General features: G+C 34.1%; 1 protein-coding gene across 8 annotated transcripts in view; it reads left to right on the top strand.

The window, feature by feature from the left end:
- Nfib (nuclear factor I B) overlaps positions 1-23189 on the top strand; it is a 230693-nt gene that overhangs the window by 144702 nt on the left and 62802 nt on the right. For all 8 annotated transcript variants that reach the window (XM_034636919.2, XM_027950588.3, XM_027950587.2 and 5 more), the window contains exons 4-5: positions 16073-16141; positions 21655-21775. In XM_034636919.2, coding sequence (XP_034492810.1) covers positions 16073-16141; positions 21655-21775 — 190 coding nt within the window. The remainder of the gene's footprint in view (positions 1-16072; positions 16142-21654; positions 21776-23189) is intronic.

The following is a 23189-nucleotide window of genomic DNA, read 5'->3' as shown; positions in this document are numbered from 1 at the left end:
GGGTCTGCATTTAATGTTTCCTATCAATTTGAATTCTCCCCCCATATTTTCAAGACCTGCTTTTTCAGTACAACATACAGCTACAAATTAAGAATGCAAATCAGTTTCCTTCTCACAGTTGGAGAGCTAGAATCTTGTATCATAGATATGGTGGACTTGCTCCAGAACAGTGAATGTCACTGGGCTCAGCAGAGGTTTAGCCTGCTGAACTCACTCTCCTGTACAAGGCAGTTGTATACCACCGCCCCCCACTTGAATTATTAGAAAGAGAGATCAACATTATAATAATACATTGCAAGCAGTTGAAAATATTATGTAGATATGTAACTAGCTACCTGAGCTTTAAGTTTGTTTTTTTTTTTTTTTAACCTCAGCATTGAAGAATGGGATTTAAAGATACTAAGCAAATCCATAAAACACTTCCTTTTTCTTTTTTAAGAGAGAGAGAATTTTAATATTTATTTTTTAGTTTTCGGCGGATACAACATCTTTGTTTGTACGTGGTGCTGAGGATCGAACCCGGGCCGCACGCATGCCAGGCGAGTGCGCTACTGCTTGAGCCACATCCCCAGCCCTCTTCCCTTTTCTTTTTATGTAACTTTAAGGACATCACCATGTCAAATAATTTAAGCAGGCACTTTTGTGTGGTAATTTTACTCTTACCAACTTAAAAAAAATTCGTATTAGGTTTTGCTTAATGTCATTGACTGTAGAAGAACAGAAGAATTTGGCAGGTTTTGGTTTTTGAAGTCATTGCAAGTATTATAGACTTAAGTGCTGCTCTTCAGGGACCTTGAACTTTTCCATTTTTATTTTATACAATAAAACTAGGGTCAAACTCCTGTTTTAATGATTGTTTGTGTTGCTGAACCATCTTCAAGTTCTTGGTCCCACTAGAGAGTCCCCTCCCTACTCCACACTCTATGTCTTGAGCATGTCCATGTCCCTGCAGTATTCAGGAGGAGGACAGGAAAGCCATTCAACTTTCAGACTTGATATTTTCATCATTAAAATCATCACATGCACTTGTTAATGACATGAAATAAATAGTGAATAGTGGTATGCTGAGTTGTAAGGTGCAGGCTCCATTATTTATTTTGTGGGGTGTGTGTGTGTGTGTGTGTGTGTGTGTGTGTATGTGTTTTAAATTCAGTGAATATTTAGTTTAAAAATTGACATTTTATACTGTTGTTTTCTGAATTGAACTTTCTAAGCAGAACAGTATCTTCTAAATAAGGAAGGAAAAGAAAATGATCATTTTTGTTGCGATATAATAAAACATTCTGCTATTTTATGCTTAATATGTCCTAGTGGAATCCAGGTATAACCCAGGTGAATTGTGTTACCTTCCATATGTTGATAGGGGAAGAAAGGAGTACCTTTGAGCTTTTGAGAGAAAACATGTAGACAGTGGAGCAGAAGAATGAATGAATACAGAGCTGTCAGGTCACTGATGTGGTTGTTCATAATTAAAAAGAGGAAGGCAAAATATTTTTAAAAGAAGATAATTGGTGCTGAAACTTGCTGTACAATTATTTTTCAAGCAAACATTTACACTATGTCCCTTTAATTAGCTCACTTAGGTCATTTTAATAATATCCTAATCTCTATAGCTGCTATTTTTGCCTTCAGTCAGATTATTGAATTCTCTCTTTGATATACCATTACAGATCTGTAGTGATCTCTATTAAGTGCAATTCTGATTATTTCATTTTCTCCTAATATGTGTCCAAGGTCCCCACTCTAGGCTAATACTAACTTGTTATCATTGTGATGTCATTGAGCATACCCATGGACCATGTATTTGGCCTTAACCTTCGCCGTGTGCCTTCTCTGCTCATGTAATTTCCATCTAAAATACTTGAGCCCCCTTGCCATGGTGACATGTCTTCAGGCTCTCTCTACACTTCAGTTTTATGACATTAGCACTTAGTGCAGTACTTCATCACTATTTATATGTCTTTTCCCCTTAGTGAATTCTTAACACCTTAGGGTGAGGGTTTTATTCTTTTTATAAACCTAACATCTATGGCATCTAATGCCTGGTTGGAGACAATACTCAGCAGTGTTCAAGATTTATGAAGTGGAGGCTTAGACCAGTAATAGACCAAATAAATAACCTATTTGTGTAGTACAGGAAACAGTTTCATACTCAGAACCTGGGCCAGGCCAGAGAACGCAGATACTTCTGTGGAGATAGTTACAGCGATCTTCTGTTCTGTACGCAAACTACATCCCACATAGGAAAACTTAGGAGACTTTTATAAACTCCTGATCTTGTGCAGTATGATCTGATGATGATGTTTGTATGGGGGATCTGACAGAGAATTGTAGTGTTCTAATATATTTTCTCATTTAGAATCCAGGTTCAAGCAGATCTGGTTTCTTTTCTCCCAATCTGATGAATTACAGAGAAGTCTTGTTTGCTAGTTTTGTGCTTTTGTTTACTAATCCATAAGTAGTGCACTGTAGCATTGCTAGAGTTTACATGGTCATGAATGAGCAACCTAGTTACATAACTTTCTTGAAGGTGCAAAAGATACAAATAGTAGTTAATTTCAGAATTTTCCCGATTACACTTAATGTTGCTGATTCAGTTGTGATTCTTTTCATGATGTGGAAATATTACCACTTTCTGAGAATTTGGCGACCATTATACATCATTTGCTGAAGGAGATGAAAAAAAATTGACTTTACTGATATATAATTGTATGCAATAAATTGCATATACAAGTTTTGACATGTGTATACCGATGAAACTATCACTACCATCAAGATGACTTTTCCACCAATCCCTAAGTTTTCTCTGACTGCTTTGGATTCCATCCCTTTGTCTACCCCTATCTTCAGATGACTACTGATCTACTTTCTATCACTATAAATTAGTTTTATATAAGTGGGATCACATCATATATTCATTTCTGCCTGGCTTCTTTAGTTCAGCTTAATTACTTTGAAATTGATTCATGTGGATGCTTTGTATCAACAGTTTATTCCTTTCTATGGTTGAGTAATATTTCATCATATGGATGTACCACATGGTGTGTGAAGTAAGGATTGATGTTCACTTTATTTTTTTCGTGCAGATATCCAGCCGATCTTGTACCATTTGTTGCAAAGGCTTTTTTTTTTCTTCATAGAATTGCTGAACTACTTTTAGCAAATATCAGTAGTCACATACATCTGCCTATTTCTAGTCCACATCTTTATATATCTCTTTTGTTAATACTGAAGTGTCTTCTTGATAACTATAACCTCATAAGTTTTGAAAGCTGTTTTCTAAAGTCTTTTATATTTTCTTATAAATGTTAGAAATTTTTTCAAATTCTTAAAAAAAAGGCGAGCTAATAATTTTGATTAAGAGTAGTGAGACTATGGGTTCCATCCCCAGTACTGCATATCAAACCCAAACCAAACCAAAACAAAAGAGTAGTAAGACTTAAAGTTAGGTAGGTATATAGCAGAATAATTATTCTTAGCTATCAGATATAAAGTTTACATTTTGGGCCTAACCACAATTTAGTTTCTAACAACTTTTTCAACTTAAATTTCCATGAAGATATGTAAAATATTAAAAAAGGTTTAAAAATGTTTCTGATCACAGTAGACCTGGACTGAGGATAACCTTTTGCTATAGTCTTGGAGGTTTATCTTGAAACCATATAGCCAGTATATTTAGATAGAATTTAAAAATTGGTGTTTTCCTCATCTTCTGTCTCATGAAAGATAATGGGGTTAGTTCCCTGTGAAAGTGTAAACAGATAACTTTGATTCTACCCTACAGTCATCTTCTAGGTACAAGATTTCGGTTTCAATTTTAGAAGGCTTTAAGGCCAGAGAACAACAAGATTAGGAGATGGAAGATGGGGACAGGGTGAGGAGGAGTGCAGGAAGGCTAGCAACTGGTTCTGTGCCCTAATGTAAATCCTCCAGACACAGCCTCCTTAATTTATACTCTGACACCTTACCCTGGTAGACAAGGTCCATTTGAAACACTAGCTTGAAGGTTAGTGTTTTCATGCATAATCATGGTAGAATCTTACTTATCTAAGTGGTGGGGTGAAGAGAAGAGCCCACCTCTTTATAGTGGGATCTCATTAGTAAAGGACAGTCAACTATTAGAATTTGTTAGGAGCTGTGTTATCAACCGTGACTCATCATAGGATTACATTACTGCCATGATCAATAATCATTTATTGAATCATAAACACTTTAATGTACTTTCTTATTAAATCTTCATCTCAAATCTATGAAATCAGTATTATTAGGAAGTTAGAATTTAATCATTTATTCAAAGTCATTAATAAGAAAGGGGCGAATCTGGATTTTGAGCTGAATTAGAATTTGAAGCACTTAGTGCAGAGTCTGTTATGTAATAAACACTCAATAAATGATAGACATTACTATTACAATTTTTGTCTTCATCATTTTTATTGTTACTAAAGTCAAGTAACTTGTGCAAAGTTACTAAGTGGTCAGACAAGAGTTCAGATCAGTTCTGCCAGTTGTGTAGTCATATTCTCACTCTGTGTTATATACTTGACTTATGTAGCTAAGGGAATACCATATACTTTTCTGACCCCAAATCATAAATCTGGATAAGGTAAAATGAAAACAATACCAGGCATGATGGCATATCACTATAATTCCAGTGACTTGAGAGGCAGAGGCCAGCCTAGGCAACTTAGTGAGATCTGTCTGGGGATGTTGCTCAGAAATAAAGCAACCCCTGGGTTCAATCTTCAGTACCAAAACCAAACAAACAAAAAAACCCAAAAAACCAAAAAACAAAACATCAATATGCTTTGGTGAGAAAATACCAAAGAATAAAAGGGTACATTGTCAAAATCCAGAAAAATATATCTTTAACAGTGAAGAACTAGAAGAAAATTTCAGAGAAAATAATTTGTTTATTCAGAAAAAAGGACTTAAAAATGAACCCAAAAGATAATGTCTTCAATGAACATGGTACCATGTGAGACAAGGAAAAATACTAGGAAAACTAAAATTGTTTTGTATGATTAAAGTCTCCATTGGTGAAGAAAGAAATAGAACTGATATTGTGGAAATAATCACTGCTATAGAGAACAAACTTAAGATATTTGCCCCCAGAGCATAGGAAATAAAGAAGTTAAATGAATGAGAAAAAGGTTATGGTAGCTTAGAAAATTTAGTGTTGTTACCAGGTTTTTGTAGAGAAATCAGAGTATTTAGGAGAGAAACAGAATCAAAGGCATATGAAGAAAATTCTTATGAGCTAAAAATAATCTAAATATGCAGATGACAAGACCTAACTATATCCAGGCCACAATAACAAAGAGAGATGTGTAGCTAAATATATTCTGTTGAAGTATTTATATTTCATAGATGAAGAAGAATAATTTTCTAATCATCCTAGACAAAAAGTAAGTTATATAGTGGGGCCTTTAATCACACTAGCTCAAGAGGCTGAGGCAGGAGGATTGTAAGATCAAAGCCAGCCTCAGCAAGTTATCAAGAGCCTGTCTCAAAATAAAGTAAAAATTAAAAAAAGTCTAGGCGTATGACTCAATGGTTAAGTGCCCCTGGGTTCAATCTCCAGTATCAAATAAATAAATAAATAAAAGAAAGAAACTAAAGAACTGTCTGAGAATACTTCGAATTATGATTTAAAAAAAGAAAAAATTCTATTTTTGTACTGGAGTTTTACCTCCAGTCAAAAGCAATAGAGATATTTTCTTTATTATTAATTGTCTCAAAAAGCAGAGTCTCTTTTTTTTTTTTTTTGGTAATAGTTTTGAGAATCTATTCTAGCTGACAAGGTAATAACCCAAAATTTAAAATAAAATAGGAACAGGAAAGTATAACTATAAATATATACCCACAGGTACACATATAGATTAACCATGAGAAAAGTAACAAGCTGAGAGTAATGCCTCAATAATTGTTATAAATAAGATTATAGACGTAAATGCCAGTGTCAGATTACACTTATTAACTATTGTTTTAAAATACACATGAAGTCCAGCATCTTAACTTTTGGGAAGTGCACAATTCAGTAGCGTCAAAGATATGCACAGCATTGTGCCATAGGTTAGGCAACAGCCCCTTCTCCCCTGCTCCTGGCCGCCACCATTCTACTTTGTTGTTATCTGTGTGACTGCTCTAGGTATCTTGTATAAGTGAAATCATATGATATTTGTCTTTTTGTGACTGACTTCTTTCCGGATTACATTCTTAAAAACTTACAATAGGAGGAGTTGGTGGAAAGAGGTTGGGAGCCTAGGAATGCCACACTTATGTCCTCTTTTAAAAATAATTTGATGTTGGATTTTGCTGCAGTCTTTACTTTTGATTTCATCTGTTTTTGCTTAGATTAGTTATTAGTTAATTAGTTATTAGATTATTAGGTAAACCGTCAAGTACATTTTCAGAATCTTTTTGTGGGTGATGGGACTTTTTTCTCTATCACTAGGATATGTTTTTTTGATAGTAAACTGTACTCTTTCTTTGGAATAAACCATAATGATAATAATATGTTATTATTTTGATAGCAACACTGTATTCAATTTGATGATATTTTGTTTAGTGTTCTTGAAGTTGCGTTTATATGTGTGTTTAATCTCTTGTTGGCTGGGTGGTTGCTTGTTTTGTTTTGATGAAGTAGGTTACAAGTTTAGGGATTCAAATTTTGCTGTCTCCAGAAACGCTTGTACAAGTTTTCTTATTCATGAAGCTTGTCATAATTTTTTAAGGGCCTGAGATGGTTTAAATTGCATTGGAATTTAAAGATAGATAAAATCCAGCTGTGAATCCATCTGGTGCTGTTCTTTAATCACCTTTCTTTTCAGGTTTGTCACATTTTAAAGTACATAAGGCTGGGTGTAGTCGTGCATGCCTGTAATCTTAGCAACTTAAGAGGCTGAGGCAGGACGATAGCAAGTTCAAGGCCTGCCTTGGCAATTTAGTGAGACTCTATCAAAATAAAAAATAAAAAGGGCCGAGGATATGGCTCAGTGTGTTCCTGGATTCAATCCCCAGTACCCCTTCCCCCAACACACACACAAGTACCTGAGAATCCTCTGCAGGTCTTATTAAATTTCAGATTCTGATTCCTGGGGCTGGGTGGTACCTATCCTTCTGCATTTGTAATAAGCTTCTGGTTTATGCCAATGCTTTTTGATTCTACAGTTTGATTATTGCTAGGACAGTGGTTCCCAAACTTTGTTGCACATTTGAATCACTTGGGGGAACTTTTAAAAAGTCCTCATGTCCAGATCTCACTCCTGAGCAATTAAATCGGAATAGCCAGGGTTGGAAGCTAAGCATAAATTGGTTTCAAAATCCCAGGTGATTCCAGTGTTGAACAAATTTTGGGAACCACTGCACCAAGGTAATTGGTCTATTTCAAGTTTTCCACTTCTTTCCAATTTTGGTTACTTTCATTTGACTAAGTGATTGCCATTTCAGTTTTCAAAGTTGTAGTCAATAAGTTGTATGTGTTATCCTCTACCTTGTTAATGTATTTGGTTTCTATGGTTCTGTCTCCTTTCTCTTCTTGGGCTTGTATTTTTTGTACATAAGGCTGGGTGTAGTGGTGCACGCCTCTTTTTTTTCTCAATCAGCCTTGCAAATGATTTTGTTTTTCTGTTTTGCTGGTCTTTTCAGAGAAATTTTTTGTTGTTGTTTTATGTATTACTTTAAATATTTCTCTTTCTAATCTGTTAATTTCAGCTTTAATCTTTAACTATTTTAAATTTTCTTGGATTATTTTGCTGTTCTTTCTTGATAAATAATTATTTTCTTTTGTCTTTTTCATTGCTGTCTAGATTGTAATTTCTATTTTTTGGGTTCTCTTTGGTTTTGGGGTTCTCTTTATTTTCTTAATTTCCAGGTGATTCAGAACATTTACTTTATTTACATTTTATCACTTCCTTACTTTTAATTTTATTTGATAAAGATGAAACAATATGGTCTTGAAAAGTCTCTATTTTTAAGAATTTGTTGAAGTTGTCTCTTTGGACAAGGATTTGATCTTTTTTTTTTTTTTTTTAATTCCAGGAGCATATTAATAAGATTTAATTTATATTTTCATGAGATAAAGTTAGCCTTTTTCTAATAGTTATGTTCAATTCTAAGAGAGATGAAAAATTCTGATTACTAATTCCCACTGATGATTATATTTTTATCTAGTTTCTTATATTTTATAATTTTTGGATTATATACTTCTTCTCAATATTATTTTGTTCATTTAGGGTTTATGATTTATTTTTTTGTTAATTGTACTCTATTAATAATGATTCATTGTAGTTTATTTTAAATTATTTCTTAACCAATGCTAATTAACAACAGTTTCCTTTTTGCTTGAATTTGCCTGATTTCTCTTTGAATACTCATTTACTTCCATTTTTTTTCTCATTTTTGTTATCATTTTGCCTTAAGTGTATTCCTTAAAAATAGTTGGATTTTATTTTCTTCACTTAATCTAATACTCTCATTATGGGAAAAGTCAATCTGCTTACATTTATTAAATGCTTGCTGAATTTGATTTTTCTCTGGTTTTGCTTTTTATTTATTACATGTTTTCATATTCTACTTCCTTATTTTTGTTACCTGAATTACATTCTCGTTCATTGTGTTTTCCTTTGTGTTAATTTGGAAGTAATATATCTTTTTCCTTGCTCTTAAAAACAAATGTCTGCCATTTTACTATTATCTAAAAATAACATGCAGGGATTTATTTATTTATCTATCTATCTATCTATTTATTTATTCTAGTTAATTATACGTAACAGCAGAACATGGAGGTTTTAATGCCAACTCATGTGTACTATGATTATCATCTGCATTTTAGAGAAGAGAACTGTGAGATGTATCTGCCTTTGTTTTTCTTAGTAAATGGTACAACTGAGTCTTGGAAGTATTACTCCAGAGCCACCTTTTAAATACTATGCATTTGGATGGAGAACTACCTTCTACGTCCCTAAATAAGACAAAAACATATAATAATTGTATTATACTCTATTTAATAACTTTATTATGCCATATAATATGCATGACACATTTAGTAAACTATATCATATCTGTTCTAATGAATTAAAAAAATCTGAAGAGTTGACAGTTTTCTTGACGTATATATTAATTATATATTTAATTTCTGAGTCTCTCCCAGGTCATTTCAGTCACCATAAGGGATTTGCACTTCATATTGAAGGAAAAAACATAATTCTAAATTAATATGAGAATGTCGACTTTGACTATAGACTGAGATTGAGGTTCTCTACAAAGAATAATTTTCTTTGTAAGGATTAATATTTCTGTTTTGTAGTCACTATTTCTAGCAGTGATGGTAGGCAGTCCAGGTCAGTTGAGAAACTAAAAATAGAATATGTCTCTCATATGATTTTAAGTATATTAAATTATTCAAGAGTAGGAAACAAGAGTAGAGTAATATCCACTAAAGACTCAAAATTGGCCAGGCACAGTGGCTCATGCCTGTAATCCCAGTGGTTTGGGAGGCTGAGGCAGGAGGACCTCAAGTTCAAAGCCAGCCTCAGCAAAAGTGAGGGGCTAAGCAACTCAGTGAGACCCTGTCTCTAAATAAAATACAAAATAGGGCTGGGGATGTGGCTCAGTGGTCTAGTGCCCCTGAGTTCAATACCTAGTACCAAAACCAACCCCCCCCCCAAAAAAAAAAAAAAAAAACCAACAAAACAAAAAAACCAAACAACTCAAAGTTGTCTTTAATCTTTTCTGAAGCAGATTTGGGGAAGTTGATTTTAGCAGTGAATTTTTCCTAAAGTTTCAGGAAATTTTCATGAACCATATATCTTTCTTTTTCAGAGGATAAAAAGTGTTTGGTTGTCATCTAAACCATTTTATAGTGCCTGTGTATAATGCTGGTATGGAAACTTGACAAATAACATACAGAAATCCTTGCAAACAGTTTCCAAGTACATAAAGAAAATTTGGAAGAAACTGTCAACAAACCAGTTCATCAGTAAATTAAAAGAACTATCTTCCATGGATGAACAAAGATAATTAAGATTCCAGTAATATATAATACCAATATCTGGTATAAATAATATGTATAATATCTTCTAATTCCCAAAAGCATTATAATCAGAGAAATTTTAAAAATTGAGAAAACCAAGTGAACAATTTTCCAAATAATGAGGAAAAAAATCAATAAAGTAATATCAATAATGTAATTATCATTAAATGTAAATTTCTAGAGGTAATCTTATTATTAAGAATAAATTATTCTTATTAACAGTTACTGTTTTACATATTTTTTAATGTGGTGTTTTTTTTTCAAAAGTTCTACTTTTGAAGGTTCTTTTGAAAGAATAATGCATATATCTGAAAAAAATCTAATTTTATCTTAAAGAAATGAAAATTATAACATTAACATAATGACATCTTTCCCCTATCAGCTTGTCACAATTAGAGACATGTCCCTACTCCTATGTAGCTGGGGTGGTAAGATGGACACATTCATGACCTGCCTGAGGGAGTATAACTTGGCAAAAACCTCTATGGAAAGTAGTTTGACAGTTTTCACCAAGAGCTTTACAAGAGTTTATGTCCTTTGACCCAGTAAGCCTACTTCTGGGAACTCAAGCCCAAGGAAATCATGAGAATTGCTGACAAAGATTTGTGTGTAAGGATGTTAATAGCAGTGCTGTTTATAGTATTTTTCAAAAATGGGAAATAACCTAAAATGCCAAACAATAAAAGAATGGTTAAATAAATGGTCACTTAAAGTGTGATACAGTCAAGGTGATGGATACTCATAAACATCATGCTTTTGAAAACCTGTTTAACCTAAAGGGAGAGATAGAATGTTAACAGAAAAATTAAGATATTAATTTACATAAATAAAATTATCTTGATTTTGTAAAAATACATGTATATATTATATGCAGGAAAAGGTTTTAAAAACTGGAAGAAAATAGTGAAACAATATAAAAAAACATATCATAATAACACTATCAGAGAGTGAAATGTTAGGAAATTCTTGACTTTCAGGTCACTTAAATCTCACCATTTATGTTTCATATTGAAAGATAAACAATTCTAAATTAATATTAGAATGTTAATCTTTCCTATAGGCCGAGATTCAATCTCTGTGCAAAGAATCATTTATCATGTCAGTGCTTATATTTTTATTTGATACTCAGTTCTCATACTTAGTTATAGGCAGTTCAGGTCAATTGAGGAACTAAAGATAGAGCTATGTCTCATACCTACCAGAAATTCACCAGTGGGTCAGTTATCATGTCTGAAATTGTAAGATTAGCAAAGCACTAGTCTGAAATCATCTCGTCCTCTCCCCTGTACCCCATAAATAAAGAGTTAAGCCATCTTTTGCACTCTGTTGAAGGAAGTGATCAATTAACTGGAATCAAGGGCTGGAAAATGCCTTTGCAGTGTCTCTTGTCTACCTGCTCTTTCTCCAAATGAGCTATGCAAGAAAATGAACACAGAAAATAGCCATGGAAGACAGTGGAATCTGAAGGTTCCATGGGCTTTAGAGGTGATTTTATCAGGTTTTCTATCCAAAATATGAACTCTTATGCCCAATGGTAGTATTTAGAACTATTGAGAAACTTCTTACTCATGAAGTTGGACAGTTCTTCATATGTAAAATGACAACAATATTCCAGCATATTTCACAGGATAATTGTGAAAATTAAGCACATTCTTACTTGTGAAACAGGGCATATGTGGATTCTTATTACCTTTGCAGTTTCACATTCCTTCTTAGAACTTTTTTTCATTGGATGACAAATCTTTTTATTGAGCCAAAAATCAGCTCTTAGAACTATGCAAAGTAAGTCTAATCCACCATCTACATTAACAGTCCTTCACATATTTGAAGACAGCTTTCATGAATTTAATAACTGCTTTCCGTGTGGCTTTTTTTTTTTAATTTCAAGAATAGAACACAGTAGACCATAAAAATGAGTGTTATCAGTCTTCCTTTGGATTTTCTATGTAAATGTTGTTTAACATTCAAATGGTGCTGATTATAATTTGAGATATTAACAGTTAGATATGCCATTGTGTCTCTCTGTTATTGTTTGTAAAGGAGGTTAAACACTATATTAACTTCTGAGCAGTGATTTACTGTTGCTTTTGTGAGAGAAAAATAAAAAAGAAGTAAAATAATATAATTTGATATTGCCTTTGAGACTTTTCAGTTTGCAGAGCTCTTTATTTCCTACTCAGTTTTATTTTATTTTTTTAAAAAGCATACTTGTCGGGTAAATACAGCATCACACAAATTCAGAGTTATTCTTTTCTTCCTGGCTGAAGCTGCAGTGTAATATTACTCCATAACCCTGAAACAGCTGCTCTGTCTCAAAGATGCTCATTTTTTTTTTTTTTTGGTAGATAAAGAGAATTTTCTACATGAATGTCTCTAAATTACTTTAAGATCTTTGGCCTTTGTATCAGCTATTGATATTTACAGTGGTCAGTGTAACATGTGAAAACCATGTTTCTGAAAGGCCCCAGTATCCTGGAGGTTACAGAGGTTTTATATTAATAGTTATCTGTTCTGCTGGGTCTCAGCCTCTATACCATTACCAGGCTCCAACCCACTGCAGGATCCTCCCCAGTTATTTTTGCTGGAGTCCTCAAATGTTATTTCCTATAGGCTTGAGCAAATACTATTTGTTCTCCAAATACTGTCATCCAGTACTTCTTTACTCTGCCTGTCTTGGGTAATGCTTCTCCACTGCAAAGACAGTGCTGTGTGCAAAGATGCATGAAGGTAGCAGCTGTCTGCACCAGGAGCTTCTCCCAGGCTACCCTCTTGACCGATTTCCATTCCCTCTCAGACTGTCCCCTTCTCAGCCACTCACCAACCACCCCTGTGGCCCACTGTCACTAGGTACTAACCATGGGTCTCTGAGAACCTTGCTTTCACTGAAGTGTCCCTATGCTCCATGTAGGATCAGAGCCCAGTGGAATCTGTTGGGTTGCATTTTATCCTGTGGGTTCTGACGTATTTCCAATGCTCTCATAGTTTTAGTAAAATGACTCTTGTTTTCCTTGTGGATTTTGGTTTCTCAGACCTGGGAAAATTGGAGGTGGAGAATGGAGAAATACCCTGCTACATTCTGAACTGTCTTGCCTTTTCTATGAGAGAGTCATTTCATTTGGTCTGAGTGCCTATCTTGGGTAAAACCAACCATGAGGAGGCTCATCCTTCCCTCATGATTTGGTTCCCAACAGACCCATACTTCACACCATCTTAATGAACATGGCTTAGAAGTTGATGAATCTCTGACTACTCATTAGTTTTCTAGGGAAATGAACTTCACATTAGATCTACACATAGAAATGTTATGTATTACATGTGATGTAATTCATATAAACTTTCTCTGGTTCATCAATTTAGTTTATAAGTATTTTTGAGCACCTACTCTTTAAATACTTTATTAGTCCTTTGATTTTTATTTTGTACTAAATGCTCAAAGTTACACATTAGTATACAATGAAAGCAGGGATATAATCTGACCCCAATCATTACTCTCTTCCATTCTGCCCAACAGCCTAAACAACTCCTCAGCAAATGAGTTCCAGGGGATGACACATGTTAGTATATTGATCTATCAATCTTAAGCCATCTGTATCCACATTGTTATAAAACTACTAAATTGTTAATTTGTGACCAGTCTTTAAAACTTGAACTTAAAAAGTTTTTTGCATGTATTTAGTAGTTACTCTATATACAACCAATAAATGAGTTGCTGAGGGAGATATAGAGATGAACAAAATCTAGTCACTCCCCTCAATAAAGGAGCTGATCAACCAGCAAGGAATTATAGACTCAAAAACAGTTATTTTAGAAAATCTGAAAATGGAAAGTGTGAAATAAGCACAAACTAGGTGGGTGTGATGTGAGTAAAGAAGAAAGAGATTCTTTCTGGCTGGGCCCCTGGTGGGGAAGAAGGAAAAAGTGGGTGGTGTAGCAGCCTATGGAGTGGGTGGTGGTCAAGCTGGACACTGCAAGGTGGAATTAAGGTGTGTAGGAAGAGCCTTTGATCAGGGGGAACTTCAGGGGAAATATGAGGGCAGGCATTTTCAGAGTGCAAGGAATCTTGTCTGGTTATGTATAAGTTTAAATAATGTGTTTATATCTAATATGTTTATTGTTAGTCATCTATAAAATAAACTATTCTTTAAAACCAACAAAAACAATAGAAATCTTTTCATACAACGGTAACATAGTGGTCTAGAAGATTGAAACGATTTGGTCCCTAACCAGGCAGAGAGAGTCAATTATCCTTTTTTTTTTTGTATTCACGGCTTTTAGCCCTTGATACAGTGCTGGTTAAGTAGAAGTTTCTCAATAATTACTGAAATGAATTCAACTGGGTGAAAATGAATTGCTCAAGAAGTTTCTTAAAATAAAAGTGCATCGAGTGGGGATGTTTTATTATTATTCTCCTAAAAATGTATTTTTCCCCCCAGAGGAATGACTTAATAATGAGGCTTAAGTTTTATCACCAACTGAGACCTTGTAATTGCTTTTTACTCTTTCTTTCATTCTGTTTCTAAACAGGGCAACTGGATATGTATAAAACTGTTCGGACATACATGATTCCTCAGTCCACAGCAGTGAAGTGTATATGCCAATGAAATGATTTCTGCCATGCTATTAAGATTAGAGAGCATTGGCAATGACCTTTGTTAGGATAAACTTTCTAAATAAAGATTCACAAGTAATATGGGACTTGTGGAATTCAGTGTGCATAATTCACTATGTGGCTAATTTCTGGCTCTGTGGCTTAATTTATTGGTCACAAATAACAAGTGTTTACCATGCATGGGTTTTATATTTTTATCTCACTTTGTATTCATAGCGATTTTATGAGGTAGGTGATTTTATTATCTCCAATTTCTAGATGAGGCATTTGAGGCACAAAGAAGTATAATAACATGACCAAGATCCCATAGCTAGTAAATTGTGGCTGGAATTCAAATCCCAGCTCTCCAACATGAACACTCAGGTTGCTAACCACCCATTCTCACCTCCCTGAACTGAAACTAACGCCTTGGTCAGTTTTAAAGCTTTATGGGAAATCCAATCAAATTGCCAGTATTCTTGGACTCTGGAGAGAATTTTTCCTGGAGTTCAATTCTGAGGATTTTCACACACTCTGCTGCAAGCCATCTCCCTCCTCCTAAGATCTTCTCTTCCTCCTCACTCTTATTACACTCCCTTTACATGCATGAGAACTGAGGGGACAGTATTGTTTGTGGGTGTCATCTTTAGCTCTGGACATAGCCAGAGCAACTAGCAGACAGGCATGAATTTTCTTAGGCTCCTGAATCATGGACCCTGCGCCCAAGATGTCACCTAAGGATCATGTGTCATTCCTGGAGACCTGGATTCACTGTCCTTTGTTGCTTAAAATATCTCATTTTGAATTAAAGGGAGTCCAAAAAGTAATAGTAAGAGTAAGGAAAGCACTGAAATCATGCAAGGTGTATTAGAGATGCATGGAAATGGGTTGGTGCAAAGTAGTATTTGTTGTGTGTACAAGTTCTACTTTTATTAGTGACTGTGGAACAAGGGTGGGAGTGCTGGTAATAGCAACTCACTTTTGTTTAATCAGTGAAGGATTTGTGAAAGAACAGTGGTTTCAAGAGATCTTTGAAGTATTTCCAACAAAGTGCTAATTGTGGTTGTGGTTTTCCTTTTTCTTTCTTCCTTTTTTTTTTCTTTTTTGTTAATGGGTAGACTTTAGCCTACCAGGTGCTACAGAGTCAAATGCATTCAATGAGTGCCCTAAACATTCTCAATGCATGAAATGTGGCAAATAAAACCACATTTGCACATTTGGAAAGTTAAGGAAAATTTTTTCTATGAGATTATTTAGCATCTAAACTTTTTACTTTTGTTCAAACAGAACCAGTTTGTACTCCCAAGAGCTTTGTTTTAATTTGTCCTAGTTATAAGCTTTCTTGTTTTTTATTCTAACCTTTGGTCAAACAATGAACAAATTCTAGTATTTAATCATTTATTTTACTTTCTGCTTATGTTGATCTTTTGCCTCTTGATGTTTATTTTCAGGATACCTTGAGGATAGTTTTGTAAAATCTGGAGTCTTCAATGTATCAGAACTTGTGAGGGTATCCAGAAGTAAGTAAATGGTTTTCTTTTTACTCAAGTGTACAGTATGATGTAAAAATATTTTAAATTTTGAACCTTAAATACAGTATGAAGAGTGACTACATCTTAAGAGAATTTGCATTTGAAAATCTTAAACCTTTTGATGAAATCATTAAGTGAATGTATTATGTCTGTTTTTCTAAATTATTTGCATTCAAATCAAAACTTTCTGTTGTGCAAAATTAATTTTTAGGTTGTTCTTATTGCCATGTTATTGGTATTCATCTAATTCAGTTCTCTTGTGACCATAGTTGGGCATTTATATCAAAGGAAATGTGATTAATTAAATGTACTCTGTGTTGTTATGATAACCCACATAAGTTTCCTGTAGATAAGTGCTTTTTCATTTTACTAACATTTTGGTGGGGGTTGGAGATGTACAGGATATACACGCTAACATGCAGAGTGTAAAGGGATGCAGAAATTAACTTTGCAGATTGTAGTTGGATATAGATAGAAAGCATTGTTATCCAACACAATGTCCAATTGTTTTAACTGGCCACCTCACCTGGATACCATTCTTGGCATGCTGGATCATATTTTTTTTCCAGGGAAAACTTACCTGGCTGGCTACCTAAGCAAGGGGTATGTTCCCTTGATTAACTCTTTGACTTATTACTAATGTATTCAAATTATGTGAGATGAACTCTTAATGCACTGATTATGGTAAAGGGGGTGACTACTCTCCTCACTCCTTTCTATGATTTAGCTTGCTCATGAAACTTTGAATGGTGTGTTTTTGTACCTGATGGTTTGATAGGAAGTGTCACAGTTTGGAATGATGTTATTCAGATGACTAGGTGGCACTCTGATTCTTGTTGTGCTACTTATTTGGATCAAAGTCAGAGGTCATGAACAAGAATTATGATGATCCAAAAAGAACAGAAAGAGCAGTTACTGAGAGTGTAGCAGTGTTTTGGAGTCCTGTTCAGTGAGGAAATCTTTAAGCTAGGAGGTAACCATGTTTTTGAACCATAGTTTCTCTAATTTCTTTCTTTCTTTTTTTTTTTTTTTTAAAGAGAGAGAGGAGAGGGAGGGGGAGAGAGAGAGAGAGAATTTTTTAATGTTTATTTTTTAGTTTTCGGCAGACACAACATCTTTGTTTGTATGTGGTGCTGAGGATCGAACCTGGGCCGCACGCATGCCAGGCGAGCGCGCTACCGCTTGAGCCACATCCCCAGCCCCAGTTTCTCTAATTTCTAAAGTGGCAGAACAAACAGCGTGTTCATAAGAGAATGATACACATGAACTTCAAGACTGTGGGAACTCATCTTTTCTGGCATAATTCAGGAGCAGATAAATGTATGTTCAAGAGGCTAAGGCTGTGGCTCAGTGGAAGAGTGCTTGCCTAGCACATATAGGCACTGGGTTCAGTCCTTAGTACCATATACAAAAATAAGGAAGTAAAATGAAGGCATGCTGCCCATCTACAACTACTAAATAAATAAATAAGTAAATAAATAAAATAAAAATGTATGCCCAAAAGACTGCTGTCATGGGTACATTTACCTGGGGACAGTGTAGAAGATGAAATCATATATTCTGTATCTCTAGGGTATGTATTTGCTGGGCAAGAGGATTCCTATGGTCTACTCCATTGCCCAAGGCCATAAGCCTTTTGTGTCTTTCCAGATCAAATGTGATAGGCAAAGGCCTCTGACATTTAAAATTTTTAGTTTAATTTTAGTTTTTTATTTGGAAAGGAATATAGCTGACTTGATCATTAGCACATTCCTGCATCATGTAAGGAAGGGAACATTTGCATGTTCTTATGCATTTCTCTACTGCTACTTAGCGGGAAGGCTATACCGCAATCGTTATGAGGTATGTGAAGTTATTTGCTTAAATTTGTACTAAGTTTCATGATGTATTTGCATGCTTTTTATGAGAAAGGGCAGTAGAATAATCTGTCAGAAAATGTTTATTTAATAGGCAACTATGCAAAGTGCTGTCAAAGGAGAACTAGTCTGGAACCTTCAAAAGCCCAGAGTGATATTTTGAAAAATCTGAATTTCAAAAACAAAACAATAGCTTAAAAATACCTTTCTATAATAGCAGTTCAGGAAACAAGGTGAATTTAACATACTTCATTCATCCATTCTTAATTCATACTGTCATTTCTTAGAGGTTTTTAGGTTATTTGTTATAATGAACATAACTGATTTGTAATTAGTACATTAATTATCCATATTCATTCTTTAGTTAATTTATTCAACAAACATTTATTTTCTTCTCCATATGTAAATAGGTGTCTCTAAAATGCTTGAGAAGTTATTCTCCTAAGTGTTTTAATATATTCACATTATAATCTTGTTTACACAATTGAACTTCATTGTTTATGAAATACGGGTTTGCTAAGTCAACATAAACCACAGCACAGCCCTTATGCTGTATATCACAGTTCTGACTTCTTGAAGGTTCATGGTGTGTTAATGGTTTTGTCCTCTAGGATTTTACTATCATATGACCCACTAATGTGTATGTTGACTTTAGCTAATGAAGCTATTCAGTTTTTAGGATAGTGATCTCTCTGTTGAATGATATTATCTCCATCTTAAAAGTTGATTTAGGATCAGCTTTTGGAGTGAGGAGAACAATAAGAGAGATTAAGGGTTGGCCTCTAACCCTTAGAATCTGAGGTTCTTTGGTGCTTTGCTTCTAAGAGGATATTGGCAACCTCTTAAACATGATTTGCAGCTCTCAGCTCCCTTGTAGCTCACTGGGAGAGGTCCCACTGCCAGTCTCTGCAACTGCTCTGAGTTCTTCCAGAGCTTTTCAACAGCAAGATCTGCCTGAGACATGCTCTCCTTGTTTCTAAATAAATTATGTGTGCTGGTTTAGTATTTTGGTCATATTTATTATTAACCTACCCCTCTTTCTGTCATCTACTATTTACTCTAAGAATGCATACTTAATTTTTATAGTGTCCATGTATAAACATTATTTTTATTGCTATCTTGATACTGTGCCATAATCCTTATGTAATAAAATTTAGAAAAAAAATTCTGAAGATTTTTTAAAAAATTATCATTTGAATATAAATTACAACCAGTTATGTTTATGGCCAAGTAAATTGTGTTGACTGTTAAGTCATATATATTTGATAGAAATTGCAAAACTTTGTCTGAATATTATATAATATTAATAAGTTTACAAATTGTTTTCAAAAGATAAAACCTGTACCCTTCCTGTTCGTAACTCTTTGGATTTTATCCATGACTATTGTAGGAAACTAGAGAGATTGCTCACATTCTCTTGACCCCTAAAGTGCCTGCTTCTAACACAAACCGTGTTTCCAATGTCACATACAACCTGGTTCTAATAATGAATTTTAAAGCATGTGGTTACTGTAGGATTTCTTACCTCATTTTTTTTTTTTTTTAACCTCTGGTGTACCTCAAGCCACAAAAAACATAGCTACATCTTAGCTGTCTAAATAACTCAAGTCATCAGACACAGTTACACATTGCATATAAATATTTTCTGTGAAAGGAAGTTAAAGTATATTATATAAAATGAACAATCTGACGGAAGGCAGATGCTCCAGAAATTTGGAGCAGAGACTCACTGTGTGTATATTTACTTAATTTTTATAGTGAGTTCATTGCATTCCATGATTACTTTTCTATAATAAAGCTTGTGCCTCCTAATCATACTCTCTTAAAAATATCTTAAGTTAACCATGGCTGGCCTGATATTAAAGCACAATTCAACTGATAATAAACATATTTAGAATGTTTATTACAAATACTGGGTAAGAAAATGTTCTTTAAATCTGTAGTCCCTTTGGAATTTTTTATTCAACTGGAGGCAGTTAGGAGAGGGGAAGATTTAAGAGATGGTGTGTTCTTTTCTGGAATTTGTTTACACACCTTAGGAAACCCTTAATTTCTGAAGGCCTGAAGGTAAAGAAATATATACTGGCCTTCAGCACTATTCTTTGACACCAGCCTACCTTGTCTTCACTTTGCAGATAGTCTCTGTTCTTGACTTTGCTTCTATGGTAAACCCTGTTTGGAATAATCTTCCTTCAGTATCATCCTTGCTTGTTCTCCAAAACCCAGTGCCAGATATGCTGTTTCCATAGACATGTTGGCACATTCAAGCCTGCATTAGATTTTCGCTCTGGAAATCTTCTAGCATTTTGTGATCATATTATTCATCTGGGAAATCCCACTGTCTTGGTATTTGTATTTGCACAAGTGTTTTGTTGACCCAGTTTGTTGCCCACTGTAGTTATTAAGGGTATCTAAGATTATTTTGTAGCCATTTGAAATACTTGACAATAATGGACATAGTCAACGACTTTTGAGTGAATAAACTTTCAGCAAGTAGATTTATTTTGCTTTCCCTACTTTGAGGACATTTTTGAGTTGTTCCATGTTTGTTAACCACACTACCATGGAAACATTTGGGGGAGAAAGCAAAAAAGGGAGGGAACTCATGTTTGCTGAGGATTTATTTTGCACAATTCTGGGCTTTTATCATTATTTACCTCATTTCCTCCTCAAAATAATTATGTGTAAAACTTATTATTATTCTTCCCAATTTAAAATTTAGGAAACTGAAGCATACAGCTTTTAAGTGGCAGAGGGGGTTTGAACTAAAAGGCTATTTATCTCCCAACACTCTTCATTCTAACAAACACACTATCTCTCAGATTTATTCAAGATGTCAAAAAATTAATTTTAAAAATTTGAACAGATGTACTACATTGTGCAAAAAAATAATTCTATATAAAAATTTAGTTCATAATATGTTTGCAAATTCAAACATACTTCTTCATTTACAAAGTACTATCTTAAAATATAAAAGTCCATGAGTATGTTCTAAATGATTTATAAAGTGATGGCATAAACTTTTTTTTTCTTTTGTAAACAAAGTGTAACTGTTAAGTGCAGCCACACTTAGGATTTATATATGAAACCTAAATATGTATTTGGGAAAAACTTGACTTTTATTTCATATTAGTAAATTTCACTTTTTAAAATAAATATCTGCCCTGATAATTTTTTATATCAAATGATTATAAATATCATGATTTCCAATTCATTCCAATGTTAATATTATTAATATCATAAAATAATGATCCTTGGTATTTGTGAAACTGCTTTATATTTATTGGTTTAACAATGATTTGGTTTAGCGCTAATTGGTGCTTTTGAAATCAAATGTTCTGTTTCCCTGAAGGCATCTGTAAAGCAGTGAGGTGACAGGTGCAGTGACTACTGCTGTCAAGAAGTGAGGGAAGAAGATCGGGAGTGGGATTAGGGGAAGTGGTAACCAGTGATCACAGTTTGAATGTTCAATGTGATGAGGAAGTTTTCAAGTCCTACCCCCAGTACCAGTACCGTGGGTATTAGAACCTTGAGGTAAAGAGGATTCTCCTCTTCCTTGCCCAAAAGCTTGGAAAATATTACATCTGCATAGAGATGAGAAATATGAATGTCAGTCCCAGTGTTTCTTTTCCTTCTCCTCCTCAGCACCCATAACCCAGGGAACTGGAGTCAACTTCCCAATTGGAGAAATTCCGAGCCAACCATATTATCATGACATGAACTCCGGGGTTAATCTTCAGAGGTCTCTGTCTTCTCCACCAAGCAGGTAATGGAAGGAGGAACTAATCTTGTTGCATCTGTGTGCAGATAGGTGGGAAGGTAGATGCGCAGACAGACAGTAGATAAATCGATAGAGAGGAGAAATAAAACAGTTTTTGCTGATAGTTTGCAGACGCTTAATCTTTCCTGGTATAATTTATTTTGATATTTGCAAATTAACTGTAAATGTACAAAGCATTTATAAAAAAATCTTTGAGGGGACAAAGGAACTATGAAAATATATTAATATGGTTTTTATCTTGTCCTGTGAAATGTTATAGTTGTACAAGTTTACTAATTCTTTTGGTAAGTTGATGATGTTGCGGTGTCAGTGATCCCTGATTTATAAGTGATCCATCCTGGTAACTCATGATACCACATCCACACCTGGGATAATGAAACATGAAAAATGTATTATTACCTAACCTTAAAAGTAAAGGCCTCATTGTAGGTCAAAGTTTTCAATAAGTTAACGTTCTTTGACTAAGTTAGTTGATTCTCAGGTCCCAGTAAAGTATTTATTACCTGCTCTGAGACTAACCAGTTTTTGTTAATGTGGATGAAGAGTGAGTAGTTTCTTTGCTTTTTCATTCTCTCTTGATGTTCTCATTTTCTCTCTTGATCTTTGATTGCAACTTTCAGTTGAGGTGAATAAATTATTATTGATGTATTGTTTTTCTCTTTTTGAGTTACATCTTTCATATAAGAAGATTCGTTTGTTTCTGGAGCATTAAATATACCCATGATCAGATAAAAGACCCTAATGAATTGCAGAGCAAAACAGGTTTTATTCTTTTAATTTTTAGAAGTAAAATAATATCTGTAAAACTGTTTTATTTTTAAAATTATTTATTTATTTGTTTGTTTGTTTGTTTAATGTGGTGCTGAGGTGCCTCATATGTACTAGGCAAGCGCTCTACCACTGAGCAACACTCCCAGCCCTGTAAAACTGTTTTATTAGAGTATTCTCAGTAAAGAAATTTAATTGCATTTGAATTAGTTATGGGAATAGTTATATTTGTTTGTTTATAAATTAAGGCCAATTTTATATAATTTATAGTCAAACTGTATTTTCATATAGTTAGATTATAAATCAAGATAATTAGATCTATTCTCACTAAATTGATCTCTGACTTGTTTAGGTCTTAAAAATACTTTAGTTTTTCTAGATTTAAAATGTGAGTACTAACTTTCATTCCCTCTGCTGGATCAGGATGTTGTCAGCACAGATCTTTCATGGTCACTCTGTATCAGGTGCTATGTCCTTCAGAATAAACAAGTTTTGAAAACATTTCTCTACTACTTCAGTCTGAGAATAATTCCTCTCCTATTTTAATTTTTTTTGTACTTATGCTAACTCACAGATGGAAGAATTAGTTTCAAAGGAGAGTTTAAAAATATAAGCTCAAACTCTGGATACC

The sequence above is a fragment of the Marmota flaviventris genome, chromosome 13 (assembly GCF_047511675.1).
Source record: "Marmota flaviventris isolate mMarFla1 chromosome 13, mMarFla1.hap1, whole genome shotgun sequence".
Lineage (NCBI taxonomy): Eukaryota > Metazoa > Chordata > Mammalia > Rodentia > Sciuridae > Marmota > Marmota flaviventris.
Note: the sequence above shows the minus strand (reverse complement) of the source record. Positions and strands in the feature narration are given on the sequence as shown.